The sequence below is a fragment of the Vulpes vulpes genome, chromosome 2 (genome assembly GCF_048418805.1).
Source record: "Vulpes vulpes isolate BD-2025 chromosome 2, VulVul3, whole genome shotgun sequence".
NCBI classification, from domain to species: domain Eukaryota; kingdom Metazoa; phylum Chordata; class Mammalia; order Carnivora; family Canidae; genus Vulpes; species Vulpes vulpes.
In genome coordinates, this window is record NC_132781.1 from 1,197,310 (window position 1) to 1,216,746 (window position 19,437).

The 19,437-nt window shown below is 49.8% G+C and overlaps 1 protein-coding gene across 1 annotated transcript in view; it reads left to right on the forward strand.

The window, feature by feature from the left end:
- The window catches only part of NPLOC4 (NPL4 homolog, ubiquitin recognition factor), a 65,739-nt gene that overhangs the window by 40,134 nt on the left and 6,168 nt on the right, over positions 1 to 19,437 (forward strand). The window contains exons 13-14 of the mRNA XM_072746226.1: positions 15,306 to 15,377; positions 18,121 to 18,216. Of these exons, the coding sequence (XP_072602327.1) occupies positions 15,306 to 15,377; positions 18,121 to 18,216 (168 nt within the window). The remainder of the gene's footprint in view (positions 1 to 15,305; positions 15,378 to 18,120; positions 18,217 to 19,437) is intronic.

Consider the following 19,437-nt stretch of genomic DNA (forward strand, 5'->3'; position numbering starts at 1 on the left):
TATTAAAGCTATTTTCGTTGAAGAATGTCCTGCTTGAACAGGTAGGAGTTAGGTGCTCTCCTCTGCGACTGGAGAGTCCATTGTTCCTGCTTCGAGGCCAGGCCCCTTCTTGGTTCCCGAGTGGGCAGCCTTGGGTTTCTCCCCAGTACCGTCCTGCTGCCTGGAGGGTTCCTTCAGTTCTCTCTCCTGCAAGGCAGCTTTTGTCTGTCTGGAGGCTATCTTGTCTTCGTTTTGCAGGCTGTTTTCACTGTATAAAGAATACTAGGGGGCAGCCCAGGTGGCTCAGCAGTTTAGTTGCCACCTTTGGCCCAGGGTGTGATCCTGGAGACCCAGGATTGATTCCCACATCGGGCTCCTCGCAGGGAGCCTGCTTCTCCCTCTGCCTGTGTCTCTGCCTCTTTCTCTGTGTCTCTTATGAATAAAGAAAATCTTTAAGAAAAAAAAAATGCTAGGTTGACAGGTTGGTGTCACTGTGACTCTGGACGTTTCCAGCGGGAATCCAGCTGTCACCCTCATGGGTTCCTTCATCCATAATAAGACTTCTTGCTGCTCCTTCTTACGTTCTCCTCTTCTTACTGCTTTCAAGCAACTTGGTCCTGATGTGCTTGGGTAGTTTTCCTCATTTGTCCTGAATTTGGGGTTTCTTGAGCTTCTTGGGTCTGTGTGTTGTGTCATTTTTGGCCATTGTATTCATCTCGTGTGGCAGCCGTAACAAGTCGCTACAAACAGGGTTGCCGTAACCATACTGCTGTGTTCACTCACAGCACCGAGGTTGGGCTCTGGGCAGTGCTCAGCCATCGCGGTGTCAGTTGGGCTCTGATATTATTATCTGCAGGGAGATGTTGGCAGCACCAGGTACCCGGGCACCTCGCCCCACGCACTTCACAGAGAGGCAGTCTGCTGCTTCTCCCTGCAGGCCTGCCAGGAGTGTGTTCCTCTGACTGCTGCTTCCCTTGCACTACTTGACAGGCTCATGTCTTTCGATCTGGCCTGTCTAGCTGCTCCAAGGTCGTCTTCGGACTTGAAAGTCAGTGGATTAGTCATCTTTTTTTTTTTTTAAGGCATTATTTTTTTATTCCTGAGAGACACACAGAGAGAGGTGGAGACACAGGCAGAGGGAGAAGCGGGCTTCCCTGCAGGGAGCTCGATGCGAGACTCAATCCCAGGACCCCGGGATCACACCCTGACCCGAAGGCAGAAACTCAACCGCTGAGCCACCCAGGTGTCCCTGGATTAGTGACCTTAATGCTATCTGCAACATTCCACCCTGTACACTCCTGAAATTTGTATCATCTTGCCAGGGAGAATGGCTGTGTGTTTGAACTCCCTGTGTCTAAGATGTGGTCATCCCAGCCCCGTGCAGAACTGGCTTCTATCTGCAGCAGTGGCCTTCCACCAGGGACAGAACCAGAACTCCTAACCCCTCGTGCTCTCAGGAGTGGGGAGAGCCTCAGCGTCACTCCATACTTCACTCAGTACTCTGTCTGGGTTTTCCCTGTTCAGCTGTGTTGTTTCTCGGTCCCTCCTACTGGCAGTACTTTTGCCTTGAGCAGAGGCGCGCTTTGGAGATATTGCGGGTTCAGTTCCAGACCACCACAATAAAGCAGATAGGACAATAAAACCAGCCAGATGGCATTTTTTTGGTTTCCCAGTGCACGCAAAAGTGAGATGTGTAGTAGGATGTCTAGAAAACAATGTACATACCTTAAATTAAAGATATTTTATTCCTGAGAAGTGCTAAGCATCATTGGAGCTTTTTCAGCAGGTCATGATCTTTTTGCCTCAGTGTGGTTGGCTGCTGAAGGCTGGGCTTGCTGTGGCAAGTTCTTACACTAGGGTTGCAGTGAAGCTTGCTCCGTCACTTGTTCCTTTCATGAACGAGTTTCCTGTAGCAGACGATGCTGTGTGATAGCAGGTTACCCACAGGAGAGCTGCTTTCAAAATCGGAGTCAGTTCTCTCACATGCTGCTGCTGCCTCATCAAGTTTATGTAATATCAGAGATCCCTGATCACAGGCTGTCCTAACACATAATAACAAAGAAGTTTGAGGGGTGCCTGGGTGGCTCGGTTGGTTGCGCTCAGGTCATGATCGAGCTCTGTGCTTGGGGGCAGTCTGCTGTTCTCTCTCCTTCTGCCTCCACCCTGCTTGTGTGCAAGTGTGCTCTCTCCCTCCCTCTCCCTTGCTGTCAAAGAAATAAAATATTAAGAAAAAAACACAGAATACAAAGATGTTTGAAATAATGCAGGAGTCACCAAAATGTGGCACAAAGACACGAAGTGAGCAAATGTTATTGGAAAAATGGTGCCTGTAGACCTACTTAGTATGGGGCGGCCACAAACCTTCAACCTGTAAAACCTCACAGTGCTTGTGAACCACGGGACACCAAAGTGCAGTGAGACAAGGCGTGCCTGCTCCGTGGGATTGCAGAGGCTGTTCTCTGCCCTCTGGGTGCTTGGCCTCCTGTGTGCCTCAGCATCGGACAGCATGTCCCCGTAGCCGGGTGGACCCTCCAGCCCCTTTTGGTGTCCAGTTTGTAGCTGCAGCCCAGCTCACACCCACGAGAAAGGCCTGGCTGCGCGCACTCTCCTCCTCCAGTAGACATCTGCGGGGGGCCGTATCCTCACCCCTGGGTGGCATCCCCTCTCCCCCCCCTGCCCTGGAGGTAAGTCCTTGGCACCCTTGCCACCCTTATGCCCACAGCGTTCTGACAGCTTTTTTTTTTTTTTTTTTAAATAAATTTTTATTTATTTATGATAGTCACAGAGAGAGAGAGAGAGGCAGAGACACAGGCAGAGGGAGAAGCAGGCTCCATGCACCCGACATGGGATTTGATCCCGGGTCTTCAGGATCGCGTCCTGGGCCAAAGGCAGGCGCCAAACCGCTGCGCCACCCAGGGATCCCTCTGACAGCTTTTAAAACGCAGCTTGGAAGGCCCGTGTTTCTGTGGTGTTTGTGGGAGCTCTTGTGCATGTTGTGTGTGTGTCTCCAGGCCCTGGAGGCTGGATGGACACCATGGTGTGGGGCTGGAGGGGGTGGATTTCAGGTGTTCCTTCCTTCCTGAGAAGGGCCTCGCTCTCATTCAGTAATGTGGCCCTGAGTGGCCAGTAGAGACACAGGGAGCCAACGGAAACTGTAATTCCAGCGGGCTGCAGGCTTTCTGAGAGCTATCGGCATCTCCCCTCGTCCTCATGGCACCCTACAGGGTTAGGTGGTGTTAGGGGTACTGTTGTCCCCTCCCCTTTTCCAGGTGGGGAAGTGGAGGCACAAAGATGCTTACGCAGCCAGTAGATGGCAGAGGTGTGGGCATGGCCCATCTGAGGGCAGAGTCCTAGCAGCAGGACACCTCTGGGAGGAGCTTGTCATCCCTGCAAACACTCAAGAGATGCAGCGCTCCTAGCACACGGGGAAAGTATCCTGTCTGGTGAGCCAGATGCCCTGCGTGAAACCTGGCCTGATGGCTTCCCTCTTATGCTGTCTCTCCTGAGCCCTTCATTGTACAGAGAACTTTGGAGGTGATGCCCCTTCCAGAGTTGTTAACTGTAGGGAACGCGTGTTGGGAATTGATCTGCCAGGAGGGCCTTGGGGGTGGCATTTGGAAAGTTGGAACATGTTCCAGCCCATTGGGTTCTCATGCTGTGGGCCTGGGACACCTTTGAGATCCATTTCTTAAGTAAGCAAGTGTCTACACCAAGTGAGATTTTTTTTTTTTTTTAAGATATTATTTATTTATTCATGAGAGACAGAGAGAGGCAGAGAAGCAGGCTCTATGCCGGGAGCCTGACATGGGACTTGATCCCGGATCTCCAGGATCAGGCCCTGGGCTCAAGGCGGTGCTAAACGGCTGAGCCATCCGGGCTGCGCCCCAAGTGAGATTTTACTCCGGTGTATTTACTTATTTATTATTTATTTATTTATTCATGAGAATGACAGGCAGAGACATAGGCAGAGGGAGAAGCAGGGTCCCTGCGGGGAGCCCCTTGGGAGACTCGATCCCAGGACCCCAGGATCACACCCTGAACTGAAGGCCAATGCTCAACCCCTGAGCCTTCCAGGTGCCCCACTCCAAGAGTATTTAGACACTGTGTTTATGAAGGAAATAATCTTAAACAATTGATACTAATATTGATGACTTTTGTCAAGAAAATGAATTCTAGAGTATATACCATTTAAATCGTTTTGGTATCTTGATGACTTTCAGTGAGGTGTGATTTTTTTCTTACTCCTTTTTGTTTTATTGAAGTTTACTTGCATCAGAATGAGTTCTTTTCCAGGCATATTTGATAAAGATTTAATTCGTTGTAATCCATTTCGTAATTATTTCTGTTGTGAAATAAGCTGCATACAAAAGAGTCAGTAAAATGTGTAAATAAGAATAATCAAACAGGATCCCTGGGTGGCTCAGCGGTTTAGCATCTGCCTTCGACCCAGGGCATGATCCTGGAGTCCCGGGATCAAGTCCCACATCGGGCTCCCTGTGTGGAGTCTGCCTCTCCCTCTGTCTGTGTCTCTGCCCCTGTCTCTCTCTCTCTCTGCCTCTAATGAATAAGTAAATAGAATCCTTTAAAAAAAAAAAAAAAGAGTAAAAAAAACAGCGTGTCTTCACCTTTAAGAAACAGGAAGGTAGGGGCACCTGGGTGGCTCAGTCAGTGAAGCATCTGCCTTTGGCTCAGGTCATGATCTCAGGGTCCTGGGATCGAGTTCTGTGTCAGGCTCTCTCCTCTGCGGGGAGTCTGCTGCTCTCTCTCCCTCTGCCTCTCCCTCGACTTGTGCTTGCTTTCTGTTAAATAAATAAAATTAAAAAAAATATATAATGAGGCTAAATATTTTTTAAAGTTTATTTATTTAAGAGAGGGGGAGGGAGGAAGAAAGCTTGGGGTGGAGGTGGAGGGAGAGGAAGAGAGAGAATCCCAAGCAGACTCTGTGCACAGTGCAGATAAGGGCCTTTGATCCTGTGACCCCGAGACTATAACCTGAGTTGAAACCAAGAGTCAGAAGCTCAGCTGACTAAGCCACTAAGGCACCATTCCTCCAGCAATTTTTAAAGTTGATGTGTGTACTTCTAGTCATTGTTTTGGTACTTATTATTTCTATCAAGTTAATTTTTTTAACAATTTATTTATTTGAGAGAGTGTGCATGAGCGGGGAGCCCGATGCAGGGCTGGATCCCAGGACCTTGAGGTCATGACCTTAACCAAAGTCCGATGCCAACTCACTGAGCCACCCAGGCACCCCTCAAGTTAAATGTTAAAATGGCTTTTTTGAGATATAACTCACATACAGTATAATTCACCTATCAAAAGTGCACAGTTCACTGGGTTTTAGCATATTCACACATATTCGTGCACCATCTGATTTTAGAATACTTTTATCCCCCAAACAGAAACCCTGCATGACTTGACTGCCCCTCCCCAAGCCTCTCGTTCCGGAACTACTCCTGGCAGTCGGAACTCCTGGCAGTCGTTTGTCCCTTGTGTGTGTGTGTGTGTGTGTGTGTGTGTGTGTGTGTGTGTTGTCCTGACAGAGTCGCCCCATGCACCGTCTGTTGTGACGGGCTTTCTTCACCACTTTCTGTAATGTCTTCAGGTCCAGCCATGTAGTGCTCATTCTTTGTCTTTGCTGAAAATCATTCAGTGCTTGATTGTACCAGAGTGCTGGGGTGGGGGGTGGCGGGAATGCCCAGACACTCAGTCCCTGTGTGGAATGACATCGTCTGTGTTGGTGGGTCCGTGTTCACGGGCACGGGAAGGGACAGGGCAGTGAGCGCTGGCCCACTCAGCAGCACCCTCCTCGGCTGTCTTCTGCCTGAGTTAGCACAGTTGCCGCAGCTCAAGGGTCTGCGGGGTCTGCAGGAGCACTGGGGTGGTGCCCTGAATGCTGGGCCAGCAAGCAGAGGCAAGTGTCCCAAGGCACAGGCCCACTCTTGTCAGCCACTATCTGGAAATGCCTGTGGAGCCAAGGACGATGGCACTGCTGCACCTGCTCTTTCCAGACTGGTGCAGGTGAAGGACAGAGTAGGGCTCTCCTGTGACAGCTCACTTGGATGCCTCTCCGGTTTGGGGGAGCAGTGGAGCTGGTGGGGAGGGGCACTCCTATCACTCTTCCAAGGAAGTGATACCTAGCCCCTTGTGTAGTGGTTCCTCTTCTCCTCTCCCTGCATCCTCCATGGTGTTTAATAAAAACGATTGGCCTCGAGAGTACACACCTTGCCCTTAGATCCTGTTTGTGGAGCAGGTACTTCAGTTTTAAACTATTATTAAATGCTCACACCTCAAATCACATCACACTGGGAACCATACGAGAAATAGAGTTAGTTCCTCCCCCTCCAAAGTTCCTACCTTACAAAGATGCATTTGTGATACGATGTTTTGTAATGTAGAATCAGTGTTTTGACTTGTTTTTAGGACCTGAGGTCAAGGGTTCTGCTGGCTGCCATTCTGAGCATTTGGACAATAATTTCATTTAATCCTTTTTAGGAAAGCGTGCGAGCCTGTGGGTGATGGCAGGACCTGGTGCCCTCACGTTGAGGAGCTCGGCGTGTCTTACATCCTAGATTCCTCACCCAGGCTCTCTGGCTCCACCCCGGCACCTGCTTAGGAAGCCCTCTGTGCGTACTATCAATGAATACATCACTTTAGATTAATTATGCTCCCATCCGATTCTTTTCGAAGTTTTTAAAATTAAATACCAAATAGATATGAAAGATTACCTATAAAATATGTTTAAGAAATAAAACATCACATAATACCAAGTCTGACCTGGCATTTAAGGACTACAATATTCCTGTGGCCTCTGAAGCTCCTGGGACCCTCCTGTGCTTCCCCTCCTTTTCTCTCCCAGGTGACCTCAGTCTACAGCGCTGAGCTACCACCCCCAGCTTCTCTTCCTAGATCTGCATGTTGTTGTAGTCGACAGATCTGAGACTGTGCTTCCCCCCAAGCTTGCTGAGCCCATTCCCTAGAGTGTTCCCTGGCTGCGCACAGGTGCCAACCACTGCTGACTTCCACACACTCTTTGTTGTGTTATGACTTTTACTCACCTGATTGTAAGTGAGATCAGTCTTTGTGTGTTGGCTCGTCCTATGTCCCGTGTCCTGTGTCCTGTGATGTGCATTTCAAGTCGGCTTCCTGTTTTGTTTTGTTTTTTCCTGGGCGGTTGGTTGTGTCTCTTTCATGTTGATTTGTAAGTGTCCCCGGTATTCCATTTCTTCCCTTTGTCAATGACACATGTGACAGCTCTTCACGTGGCTCATGTTTCCTCTCTGTGGTGTCTTGATGCCAGAGGTTGTTTCATCATGGTCAGCTTTGTGGCTCTTGTCGTTTGGGTTTAGCATGTTGAGTCATGAGATAGTCTATCGTCTTATACGAGGTTTATGATTTTGTCTTACACATTTGAGCTCTTAGCCCACCTGGAATTTTTTTCACTGGATGGTGTGAGGCAGAGGCCCAACTTCTTTCTTAATTTTAAAAAAAATCTTCTGGATAATCAACTGGAAACACCATTTATTGAAAACCCTCTACTTCAACCCCTGTTGATCTGTGGCACTTTGTCATCTGTGTCCCCTCGCCCAGGATGTGTTTCTGCTCTGCTCTGCTCCATTGGCCAGTTTTCTCCGCTGGCACCAATATTATGTGTTCACCATCACTCTGACTACGGTTACGCTCTGTGCCTGATTGCTTACATCCCCACCTTACTTTTCTTCAGGAGCCTTGACTGCTCCTGACCCTTTTCTCTTCCATAGAAGATAGACAGCTGGCTCGCAAGTTGCACCAGAACAAACAAGTCTTACTAGGACTTCATGGCCCCCTTTTCTGTGCTGAGTTCCCCTGCGAATGTTGGGGTGCTGCGCCTGCTCCATGTCCCCAGTGTCTCAGGGACTTAGGGTCATCGGCATGGAGGTCCTGCCTGTAGATTGCTCCTTGATACTTACGGTTTCTACATGTTATAAATAGCGTCTTTTTAAAATTATGTTTTAGCTATTTGAAACTGATAAATGTTTGGCAACTTTGATATCTATTATTGCTTCCTCTGAATTCACATGTATATTCCTCTGGGTTTTCTGCACATATGAGTGTATTATCCAGGAATGGCGATGGTCTCTCCCTACCCATTCATTTCGGCTCCTCCTGTTGGTAGGGCTTCCAGAACAACGTCCAGTGACCAGCACTATTGTCTTATTTTTAACCGTAAAGGAAGTGCTTTTTTTTTTCTTTTAATGTTCTATTTATTTATTCATGAGAGACACACACACAGAGAGGCAGAGACACAGGCAGAGGGAGAAGTTGGCTCCATGCGGGGAGCCCGATGCGGGACTTGATCCCGGGACCCCAGGATCACGACCTGAGCTGAAAGCAGGCGCTCAACCACTGAGCCACCCAGGCTTCCATAAAGGAAGTGCTTTTAAGATTTCATCATTATCTATGAGTTTGCTTGTGGGTTTTTTATTTGTTTGGTAATATCCTTTATCGGGTTGGAAATGTGCTTTTTACTTCCATTCTTGTAAATTTCTTGCACTTAAGAAGTGCACACCCCCCTCCCCTTAAGATTTTGTTTATTTGAGAGAAAGCACGAGTGGGGGGCGGGGCAGAGGGAATCTCCAGTAGACTCCCCACTGAGCAGGGAGCCCGTTGCAGGGCTCCATCCCAGCACCCTGAGATCGTGACCTGAGCCAAAGTCCGATGCTTCACTGACTGAGCCCCCCGGGCACCCTGGGAAGTGAGCTCCCTGTGATCACGGAGCCTGTGTTATTTCTTTAAGTCATGCTGTGTTTTTTTTCCGGATTGCTCATTTGGCTGTTAGTGAGAGCAGGTTTGCCGTGCTTCCCACAATTGTTTATAGCCTTGTAGGATTTGAGATACTCATTTCTCATATGTTTTAGGAAAATCAGTTTGAGCAAAGAGACCTCTGAAGGCAAACATGGAAATAATCCTCTTGGTCCTCCCGTGGGCTGTGGCTGGGTTAAGTCAGCCTTGCAAATGGGCCGTGCACCAAGGTTCACCTGAGGCTACTCGTCATGGTGTCATCTGTGATAACAAATATGGGAGGCCATCTAAAAGTCCAATAATGGGGCATTAAATTAGAATATGTCTCCGGGTAGAATATATTGTGACCACTTAAGGCATGTGCTTGAAAATTATTTAAGGACCTAGGATAAAACTCAAAACGTAAAATTCAGTACATAGCTGTATATGCAGCGTGAGCATACGTGGGTGGTGATGCTCATGTTCCTGTGGGTGTGTGTACAGTGTACAGAGGACACGCCCGGGGAGCTTGGGGGGCTTTTGTGAGGGTGGTGAGTGGCCACGCTCTGGTCTGCATGACCTGGCGGGTGCTGTGCAACCCATGAAAAGGGGCTGGGTGGGGGATGTGATTGAGAGGCCGTGAGTCTGTAGAAGTAAGGATTGGGAAGACGTGCAGTGACATCCAAGGCATGTTGTTTGTAAAAGCAGGTGCTTTCCTGAGGGAGCTACTGCTTGATGTGGGTTATCTTGGGGCTGTTCAGGGCAGAAGAGAGTATGGTATTTTCCTTTCTCCTTTTCTGTGCCATTTTACACTCCATTTGGGTTCCTTCTGTAGTTTAAAGCAAGAGTTTTGGGCTCATGGTCGCACACTTGATCTCTATAGAAAGACCTGAGGGGGGCCTGGTGAGCAGTAACCACTGTCTGCATCTGGCCTACTTCTCATTTTTTTACTGTTGCTTTAGGTCAATCATTTATTTTTTTAAGATTTTATTTATTCATGAGAGACACAGAGAGAGGCAGAGACAAAGGCAGAGGGAGAAACAGGCTCCCTGTGGGGTGGTCGCTGTGGGACTTGATCGTAGGACCCCGGCGTCACGCCTTGAGCCAAAGGCAGACGCTCCACCGCTGAGCCACCCAGGGGCCCCTAGGTCAATCATTTAAATGTGATTATAAAGAAGAAGGAGCACATGACTGAAGATGTGGCTAAATCATAGCGTCTGTAACAACTGAAAGCTATTCCGGTTGTTCTGGGTGCTGTGAGGGCTCCTGCATGTGCCAGTGCAGCTCTGGACCTAGGCCCATGCCTCTATACCACCCTGGCCGGGGGCAGGTGAGTATGGAGCCTGGGACAGTGAGTTGTACCTGGAGGTGGGTCTGCAGATGTGCTGCGTGGATGGTGTGAGGGGCTGTTGCCTGGATGCCATCGTTGGGGAGGAGAGGTGGAGACGAGCATTCAGGGGCAGGCGAGGGCCGCAGCAGAGACAGAGTGTGCACTCCTGGGATGCTAGGGGGCACCAGGAAGCCAAGCCGAGAAACAGCTACCTTGTCATGTGGTGCTGACAGTCCCAGAATGGGAGTGTTGTGGGCACCATGTGGCCATCGGGGCCCGAGCAGCTGGTGTAGAGAACGCAGGGCTGGCTAGTGTGGATTTAAAGGAGAGGCCGGCCAAAAACCGAGTCTGCTGGAAAGGTGGGAGGTGATGGACAGTGTTCGTGTGGGAAGTGGGAACAAGATGTTTTCTCATTTGGGGTTTTTGTAACATGAGAAAAATGATCCACGTGAGTGCTCCTGGTGTTGGTCCTGTGGCAAGGGGTGACTGGTGTGGAGCAGAGGGTCTGGGGAATTCGGAGATGGCCACAGGAGGGAGATGTGAGGTGGGCCTGAAAGCAGTGTGATGTGTGGTAGGAGGTGCTTGGATACCAGGTTGTGGGTGGGAGGTCAGTGTTGTAGATCATTCTGGGCACAGAGTTGGGGAACCCAGTGAGAAGACTTGTGCTGTAATGTAGGGAACACATGTCCACTCCCTGTGGCCGTTGGGCAGAGCGCCCCGGAGGCCTCCGGGGTGGCAGGGAGGAACCCAGGCTGGAGCCAGGTCTCTGGCCAGGGTGAGCAGGTGGGCACTGGAGTCAGAGACTGCGGTGAGTAGCACCCTGAGACCCAGGGGCCAGTGTTTGGTGTTTGACGTCTGGCATGGTGGGACAGGAACGAAGCCAAGCAAGCCCTTTTTGGTGTCAGTTGCACTGGAAGCCTTGCAAGGAAGTGAGAGGACGGGGTCGGCCGGGCCGGGCAGCCCCACCGTCCCACGGAACTCAGCTCTTCGTGGGCTGGTTCAGGCGGTGGGGCAGGAGGGTGGGATCCAAGGTGTAGGGGCGAGGAGGGCACGGAGGCAGAGGGGGTCGTCCCTCCTTCAAGGAGCTGGCTGTTGAGGGACCCAGGTTTGTGCCCAGCACCTGGCACTTCTCAGCAGTGATCCTCGGCCCTTCCCTTACCTTGCTCTTGGTGTGTGCTCTACATTACTCAGGACAAATCCCCAGAGCTGTCATTATTTGTTGAAGGACAGTTGTATTTCAAGGGTGTTAGGCATCCTCCCAAATCTCCAAAAAGGTGGCACAGCTCCCTCATGCAGACTGGGCTGCAGACCACACTGCCCTTGCTGGCGCGTGGGCACAGTGGCTCTGTCAGGACCCTGCTCCGCACCCGCTTCATCCCAGGGTCTCCTGTGTCCTTTGTGGATTGCCTTGGCGTGTGCAGCACTGGGTATTTGTGAGGTGATTCATTGTTTCTGCATTGTTTGTCGGGTTTTGTATGTTAACCCTTTGTCGTATGTTAGAGACACATGCCAGGCTGTCATTTTCTTTATGTTTTTCCTGTAAAGAAGCTGAAATAGTTTCTGATTTCAAAGATCCTTTTTCATGATAGTTTCTGCCTTTGTTATTGTATTTAGGAAGTAATTCTTTACCCCATAACTGTATATTTACCTACATTTTCTCCTTGTGGATTTTTTTTTTTCCTTTTGAAGATTTTATTTATTTGAGAGAGAGAGCGAGCACCAGCTAAGGGAGGGGCAGAGGGAGAAGCAGACTCTCCGCTGAGCAGGGAGCCCAACTCGGGGCTCGATCCCAGGTCCCCGAGATCAAGACCTGAGCTGAAGGCAGATGGACACTTAACTGAGCCCCCCCAGGTGCCCCATTATAGTTCCATAATATGTTTCTGTATTTCTCAAGGTAAAGACCGCTGCACTTGTTAATATTTTTTAAACAAATATTTTAGGGATCCCTGGGTGGCGCAGCGGTTTGGCGCCTGCCTTTGGCCCAGGGCGTGATCCTGGAGACCCAGGATTGAATCCCACATCCGGCTCCCGGTGCATGGAGCCTGCTTCTCCCTCTGCCTGTGTCTCTGCCTCTCTCTCTCTCTCTCTGTGACTATCATAAATAAATAAAAATTAAAAAAAAAACAAAAACAAAAACAAATATTTTAATTACAAGAGATTGTGTTTGCTACATAATGGGCATTATTCAGGAAAATTTATCAATCAAGAAATTGCCAATAAGAGAAGAGACTCTGAACCACATATTGCCATGATGTCCCAGTCTAGGAACAAGGATTCTGTGGTACCTGCGGTACCCATTCTTTCCCTGGAGTCGGAGGTAGCAAGTTTTGCTCAGCAGGATACTTTGCAGGACTGGAGCCTGTGGCCACAGGGTCCCCACAAGTGGGAGTGGGGTTGGAATGTTTGACCTCGGTGCCAGCGCAGGGTGGAAGAGCATAGTGTGCCAGGTTCCAGTGCTGAGCTCTGGGGTTCTGATATGGGTAGACTGGGTCTCTAACCCCCTCCACTCACCTCTACCAGGCACTCCACGTCAGGCACGTGAACTCACTTTCGTAGCCCCTGATGTCCTCATGCACTGGGGGCCTGCTGGTTGTATACATGTGGTGTCTAGCCTGGACCGTGTACCCCAGCACCTAATATATGTCAGCTGCTGATTCTGTTTGCCTCTGACAGACACTCTGTAGGTGCTTATTGACAGGATTGTTTCCTAGACAGTGATTCTTTTGAGAAACATTGTTCTGAGAACTTTGATTTTTTTCTTTATCCTGTGAAGTCTCAGGTCAAGCTGCTGGTGTTACTTGTTATCCTTCTTACCAATTCTTTAAAGAGAAAAGCAATACAATAGGGATTTCGTTCACCTTTCTAAGGAAGATGACACCACCAGGTCAGTGGAGCTTGTCCTTGTCCTGCCACAAACACAGACAGAGATCCCTGGACTTCTCTATGCTATCCCGACGGTGGTACAGCTGTCTGCAGACATGGCCATTGCAGGTGGCCTGGCACCGGGGACCTCAGCCCCTGCCTATCCCAAAGACTACCTCCCTGTGGAGATGAAACCGCTGACACTTTGTCGGCTGCCGACCTGGGAATTCAGAGGCCCTCCTCCCCCAGCCCGACATCTGCTGACGCCCATAAAAAGTAATTGCTTTTGAGATGCTGTGTAGGGCTGGGGACTGGCTGGCAGAAACATAGACGTGGAGGCACGGGGGAGAGATAGAAGTTACCTGTTCTCCCCCGGGGAGCAGAGAGGGATGCAGCACCTTTATTTTCTTGGGGAGCAGAAAGGTACAGTTGGGTAGTTAAATTTGAAAGAGAATAGCACGACGCAGAAAAAAAAGAGAGAGGGGCATTTAACAAGAAAAATCCCTAGAGGGGAAGATGAAAGCGAACAGGTGCTGGAAGAATGTTTCTGCATATTAGAGCTTAATTAGATTGGAAGATGAATTCCAGATGGGCTAATTATATATGAGTTGTTGCAGGTTATTTCTTGTAGGGGCAAGCGTGTATTTTTGGAAGTGGTGATTTAGTGTGATTGGATTTGATTCCCGCCTCCTACCATATCTCCTCTATCGAGAAACTGCCACTTCTGGGGCCCCAGGACCCACTCCACCGGCCCATGTCTCAGGCTGCCCCCATCCAAGCCGGGAGAGCCACAGAAAGCTGGGCCCGGCCTGACTGTTGTGGAAACCAGCGCAGGGCAGCCACCTGTCACGTGTAAGGACAAGTGACTCTTACCCAGATGGAGTGGAAAGTAATTCCAACTTCAAAAGAAGCCAGACAGACAAAGCATGGTGTGTTGTTTCCAGGAATGTGTCCTTTGATGGGGTGCTAATGCTTCCTGTGTAGTTAGATTTGGACTGTGTCCTGGGAGAGCAGAGGGGCGGGCTCTGGTTGGCAGCTCTCTTTAGTTGTGAATCGAAGAAAGGTTAGGAAGGCATGGATAAACAGCTTTATTGCAGACCAGAAATTTTAATTTCTAAACAAAAGGATCTGGGCCAAATAGGACCTCCAGACTTGCCGTTAGGATGATAGACCTGGTTCAACTTAGGAACAGCCTGGGAAGGTTGTCTTGAACGACGGTGCGTGCCTCTGACGTCCCTGGAAAGGTGGGATATGCTGGGGTGGCCTTGCGTCATCCTACAGGCCTCAGGGGGACCTGCCTGGCATCCATTTGGTGGGTCTGAGAGCTTTAATAAATGTAAACTTTTATGGAAGGCCCCATAATTGGAAGTTATGGATGTATAATTTATATATGACTCAGTGAATGATTTATATGATGTTAAATGATGATTTAGATAGAAAATATGACCCCCTCTCACAGAATCTTTAATGAAAAGTGTTGGTTCTTATGAATTTATTTTAGAGCTCTGTTTGAACTCAGCATGTTTGACATAAATCAGATATAATTGTCATTTTATGATTAATGAACATATGCTGGCCGTTTTTCCCCATAATTAAACTTTATGTTCTGTGCATCTGACAAAGCAAAACAAGTTTAGACTTTGACAGATTGGTGGTGGGGGTTTTCCATGTCTGCGTATTTGTGTGTGTGTGTACTCGTTTGCGTATGTATTTATTTTATTAACGTATGTGTATTAAGTTGGGTTTTCAGAGGTGTAAGTAGATCATTAGGAGCTAGCATTTAGGCTCAAGATTGTGGGGAGCTTGTCCAGGATGGAAGGGGACAGGTGTAGCCTGGGAGGCAGGTGGGAGGGAGCCCTGGACCCGTGTGTTGCACAGGGCAACGTTAGTGTGAGGCCTGATGTGTATGCTGGGTAGGGGGCTGTAACATAGGCTCCCAGCAGAGACTACCCATTAGCTAAAAGCATGGCTGGTTTTCATGTTATGGCCATCATACAGAGCTCCAGGAAATGACAGAAGGTGGATGTGTAGCAAAAACACGCACAGTATCCTGTCTGCTTTTCATACACATAGGCAAGAATTGTAGTCATTGGGGGTGCCTGGGTGGCTCAGTTGGTTGAGCGTCTGCCTTCAGCTCGGGTCATGATTTCAGGGTCCTGGGATCGAGTCCTGCACAGCGGAGGGGGGGCAGTTCTGCTCCCTCTCCTCCCCCCTCCTCTTGTGTCCTCTCTCTCTCTCTTACTCTTTCTCTCAAATAAATAAATCTTTAAAAATAAATTGTAGTCATTCAAAAGCTAAGACGAGCATGTAAAAGATAAACCATGTCACTGGTCACATCTTTGCTCATGCAGCTCACTTTTATTTCCTGTTTCAGGACATAGACAAGTTTGGCAATGAGATCACCCAGCTTGCCCGGCCCCTGCCCGTGGAGTATCTGATCATAGATGTAAGTGTACAGCGCCCCGCCACCCCCCTGGGCTGCCGGGTGGGGGCCCTGTGAGGGTAGCAGCAGTAGCTTGGACAGTTGCCCCTATGCCTGGCCCAGGATGGACACCCGGGAAATATATGAATCATTGAGATCCTGTCATCATGAAAAGCTGGTGACTTCAAGGTCTTTTTCTTCTAGTTTCAATGTTTTTATTTCCTTAAAAACAACTTAGGATTTACCTTCTCCCAAACCTAAAGTATAACAAAGGACCACTGACCTGGCCAGGCAGCCTGTGGAGGTCAGCGAGCCCAGTGTGGCACTGTGCATGGTGCGGTGTGTGCGGGTGCTGCCCTGGCCAGACCTCAGCTGCCAGAGCCGGGCTCATGGTGGTGGGTCACTCTCCTCCTGAGTCAGTCCCCCGCGGCAGGTAGCCATGATTGTCCTTGAGTGAGATGGTAGTGTGCTTTCCTGGGTGGAACTCCAGAATGCCTGGTCCCAGTCTCAGCTCCTTTCTGGAGGCATGCTCTAGTCCTGGAGCTGTGGTCCCAGGCCAAAGGGCAGTCGAGGACGCCGGCATGAATGCCCAACACATTTGCAGCAATCAGCTCTGTTCCAAGGGGACGGGCGGCTGCTCATTTCCTAACCGCTGCCTGCCAGGATCTCTTTGGGCTACATTTGGACTCAGGAAGGGCATGTGATTCAGGTTGTAAAATATCATTGCATTTGGAGCAGCAGGTCCCCATGAGCCAAGCCCATCGGTGCTCCATTCCAATTGACAGTTCCTGAGAACGTATTTATTACCTAGGCCGTAAAGGCATCTGTTTTTTAGACTACCTAGGGTGTAATTAAGATGAAAACAGATTGATGGAACATACACTTAGGAGGAGTCGGCGTGATTTAAAGCCAGCTTTCTGAGGTCTTCTCTCCCTGTGGCCTCCCCACCTCTTTCCTTTTAGAAATGGGCCGAGTTCTTGCTTAGTGTGTTGAGTCAGTAAAGTTTGGTTGTGAGGGAACATTCCGCCCTATGATACCCAGGCTCTCTGTTCTTATGGAACGAGGTTGGGGCAGCCCGCCATGAGCAGGCTGCTGTTTCAGGCAAGAGAAGGGATGAATGAGCCCCCTTCCCTGGGCTGCTGTGGATGTGCTGTGGATGTGTCGGGGCATTGGCTAGATGACCTGAGGCAGGCTGGGTTGGGGCTGTTGGAATACAGGTCGAGGTGGGCATCCGGGATATTCGCAGACTGCCTAGTGAACTTTGGTTCTGTCATGCTCTAAGGGGAGTTTCAGGTCTAACACAGATGTCTCAATTCCACATCTGCTGCCTGGTAGGTGCTCTGTTGTTGCTGGCCCACCATCGTCTCTGCCCTCCCAAAGCAAAAGTGCTGTGCCATCCACAGACCTTTGTCTCTACAGCCTGGAAGGCTCTTCCGGCGTCTTTAGAACTATGACAGCAGCTAAGACTAATAAGGCCTGTGTGTCTGAGCCTTAGTGGATGTAGGCACTCGGAGTCATCTGTGTCTCACAGAGGAACAGACTGAGGCTTAGGATCCGTAGCTGACAGAGGCCATGCAGGTACGCGGCGCTGTGGCCAGAGTCCCCCAGCTGCATGGTCTGGTCGATAAAAGACCAGGGGAAGAGACGGTGGGAGAGACGCCTGGCTACTAGCTCCATTGATGGAGTGTGACTTGCTCTTGGGGTTGTGAGTTCAAGCCCCACGTTGGGTGTAGAGATGACTTAAAAATAAAATCTTTAAAAGAGCAGTGGGGCTCAGGTCTCAGATGCTGCGGATGGCTCAGCTTGTCCTTCAGAGTGCTGGCACAGTCACAGCAAATCCTGGGCCAGCCAGCTTGAAACGGCCCGCTGCCTTCACTGATGCAGAAAACAGACCAGAACAACATTTTCATTCTTTAGAAATAGTCCCGAAGGAACCAGAATAGCTACCCTAAATCTGGATGAGGTGTAATCTGCTGCCGCTAGTGTCATATTGTAGAGGAAAAGCTGTGTCAACCAAAAGGTGGTTGATAGCTCACACTTGGGTGCTTTCGTGGGGAGAGGCGTCTGCCAGGAGGAATGAAAAACTGTATTTGTATTGATTCTTGCACATTTACCACTGTCCCTGTAGTTTCTATTGATTATATGTTAGATTTAAAATGCCCTCTGCTGTTACTAAAGCATGTCTGAGCCAGATGAAGGGCTCAGGTTCCCCTTCAGACACAAGCTCTTGACTCCAGCCTGTCTGATGGGAAGAGCAGGAGGGCTGTGTGCTGCATCTCAGAAGCGTGGGTTCTCCTGCTGCCTCGACATGCCCTGGCTCCGTGCAGTGGTGCCGTATGTCCAGAGGAGCCTCTGCAAGCTCTGGAGGTCACTGTGTCTCTCACAGCATCAAGGCTGACCCTGAGAGTTCTTCTGTCCCCGTCCACTGCGTTCCCAGAGCTCACTCTCTGGCTCCTCCACGGGGAGGGCCTCTGTGTGAGCGGCTGGGCAGATGGAAGCCTGGCCAGCACACACAAACTGCCCACAACTGGCATGATCCTAAAACTTGTGACCAGTGATCCTTCAGTTTGCTTCCCAGAGTCAGAGTGTCAGGGCTTTCATTTAGGGTGTCATTAATGGGTGACCCTTGTGTCCAGTGGGGAACAGTTAGGACTCTGGCCGGAGCTCAGGGGAGGGTGCTGTGCTCAGGGCTATTTGGGGCACCTGGGGCCGCCCTCACCGCTGTTGGCATCACAATTTATCAAGGATTTGTGTTTTTGTTCATTAGATCACAACAACTTTCCCCAAGGATCCAGTTTATACTTTTTCTATTTCGCAAAATCCATTTCCTATTGAAAACCGGGATGTATTGGGTGAGACACAGGTAAGCTCTTTGTCTTTAGAAACATAATTTAAAGTAACTACTGCTTGTTCATCTAGTGTCAGTGTTGTTTTTCCAGAAAGTACCAAGCTTTCAAACTCTCCTGATTCATTCTTGTGACGAAGCCCAGCTAGGACTGTCTCTGAGACACTGTTGATCACCCTGACATTCACTCCAGGCCGGGCTGACAGATAACCACAGAGCAGAGCCCCGTGAGGCCCCAGGCCTGTGGATCTGCCAGAAGGGCCGTTCTCACTTGACTTCTTTTTTCCCCCAAATTTATTTGTCACTCGTGTCCTCTCCTAACGACTTTTTTATTTGTTAACAAGCGTCATTTCTTGTGGAGATGTGTCGCTTCGCTGCTTGCTCTGGCTTCCTGTCCTGTCACCCTGCTTCATCTCTCATGCACCATCCAGGACGTGTGTGGCCTTGTGTGGCCCGGCCACCCAGGCTTTCTAGCACTTGGTGCTGGTCTCAACGCAGCACGTCCTGTGCCGTGACCCCTGCTCTCTGCTGCAGGTGCCTCTTGCTGCCACATGGATGGTCTGGGACATGTTTGTTTGAATTGTTAACAGGCATCACAGAAAAGAATATAAGGATATTTTCTTGAGAAGCGTGGTGCTTCATTTACAAAACCTCTCTGATGCTTTGCTCTCCTCATGGCCCATCTGTGCGGGGACTCAGGGTGCTTATAAAGGTGCAGAGCCACTTTCTGGGTGGCATTCTTGAACCTCCTGCGTTTAGTTTTGCTGAAGGTGGTCATGTTGCATAATCCCCCCCAACATACTCTCTCTCTCTCTCTCAATCCTCGCGGTCCAACTACCCAAGGTCAGCAGTACAGCTGAGCCGCGAGCACCAGGCAGGTCTTCTAGCCCCAAAGTCAGCCCTTCCCACAGCCCACTCTCCCCCTGGAGGTGGGGGGTGGGGAGCGATCTGTCCTTGTGAATGCATTTGCCAGCTCGGTCAGCTTTATAACTGTGTTCTCTTACACCTGTCCATAAGTCACATGTGTACTGAGAGCATCCTCCTAGGAGGATAGAGCCACAGCTCATGTTGCAGCCATGTGTCCCTCTGGCCTGGGTCCCCATCAGTGGTTATCAAACAGGATGGGGAGTGGTGTGTGTCTGAGCTCTGAACTTAGCCGTGTCTCAGGAGGGGACAGATGGCTCTCTGGGCTGGGTCCCAGGGCTGTCCGGGGATGCTCGTGCTCACTTGCTTCCTCCC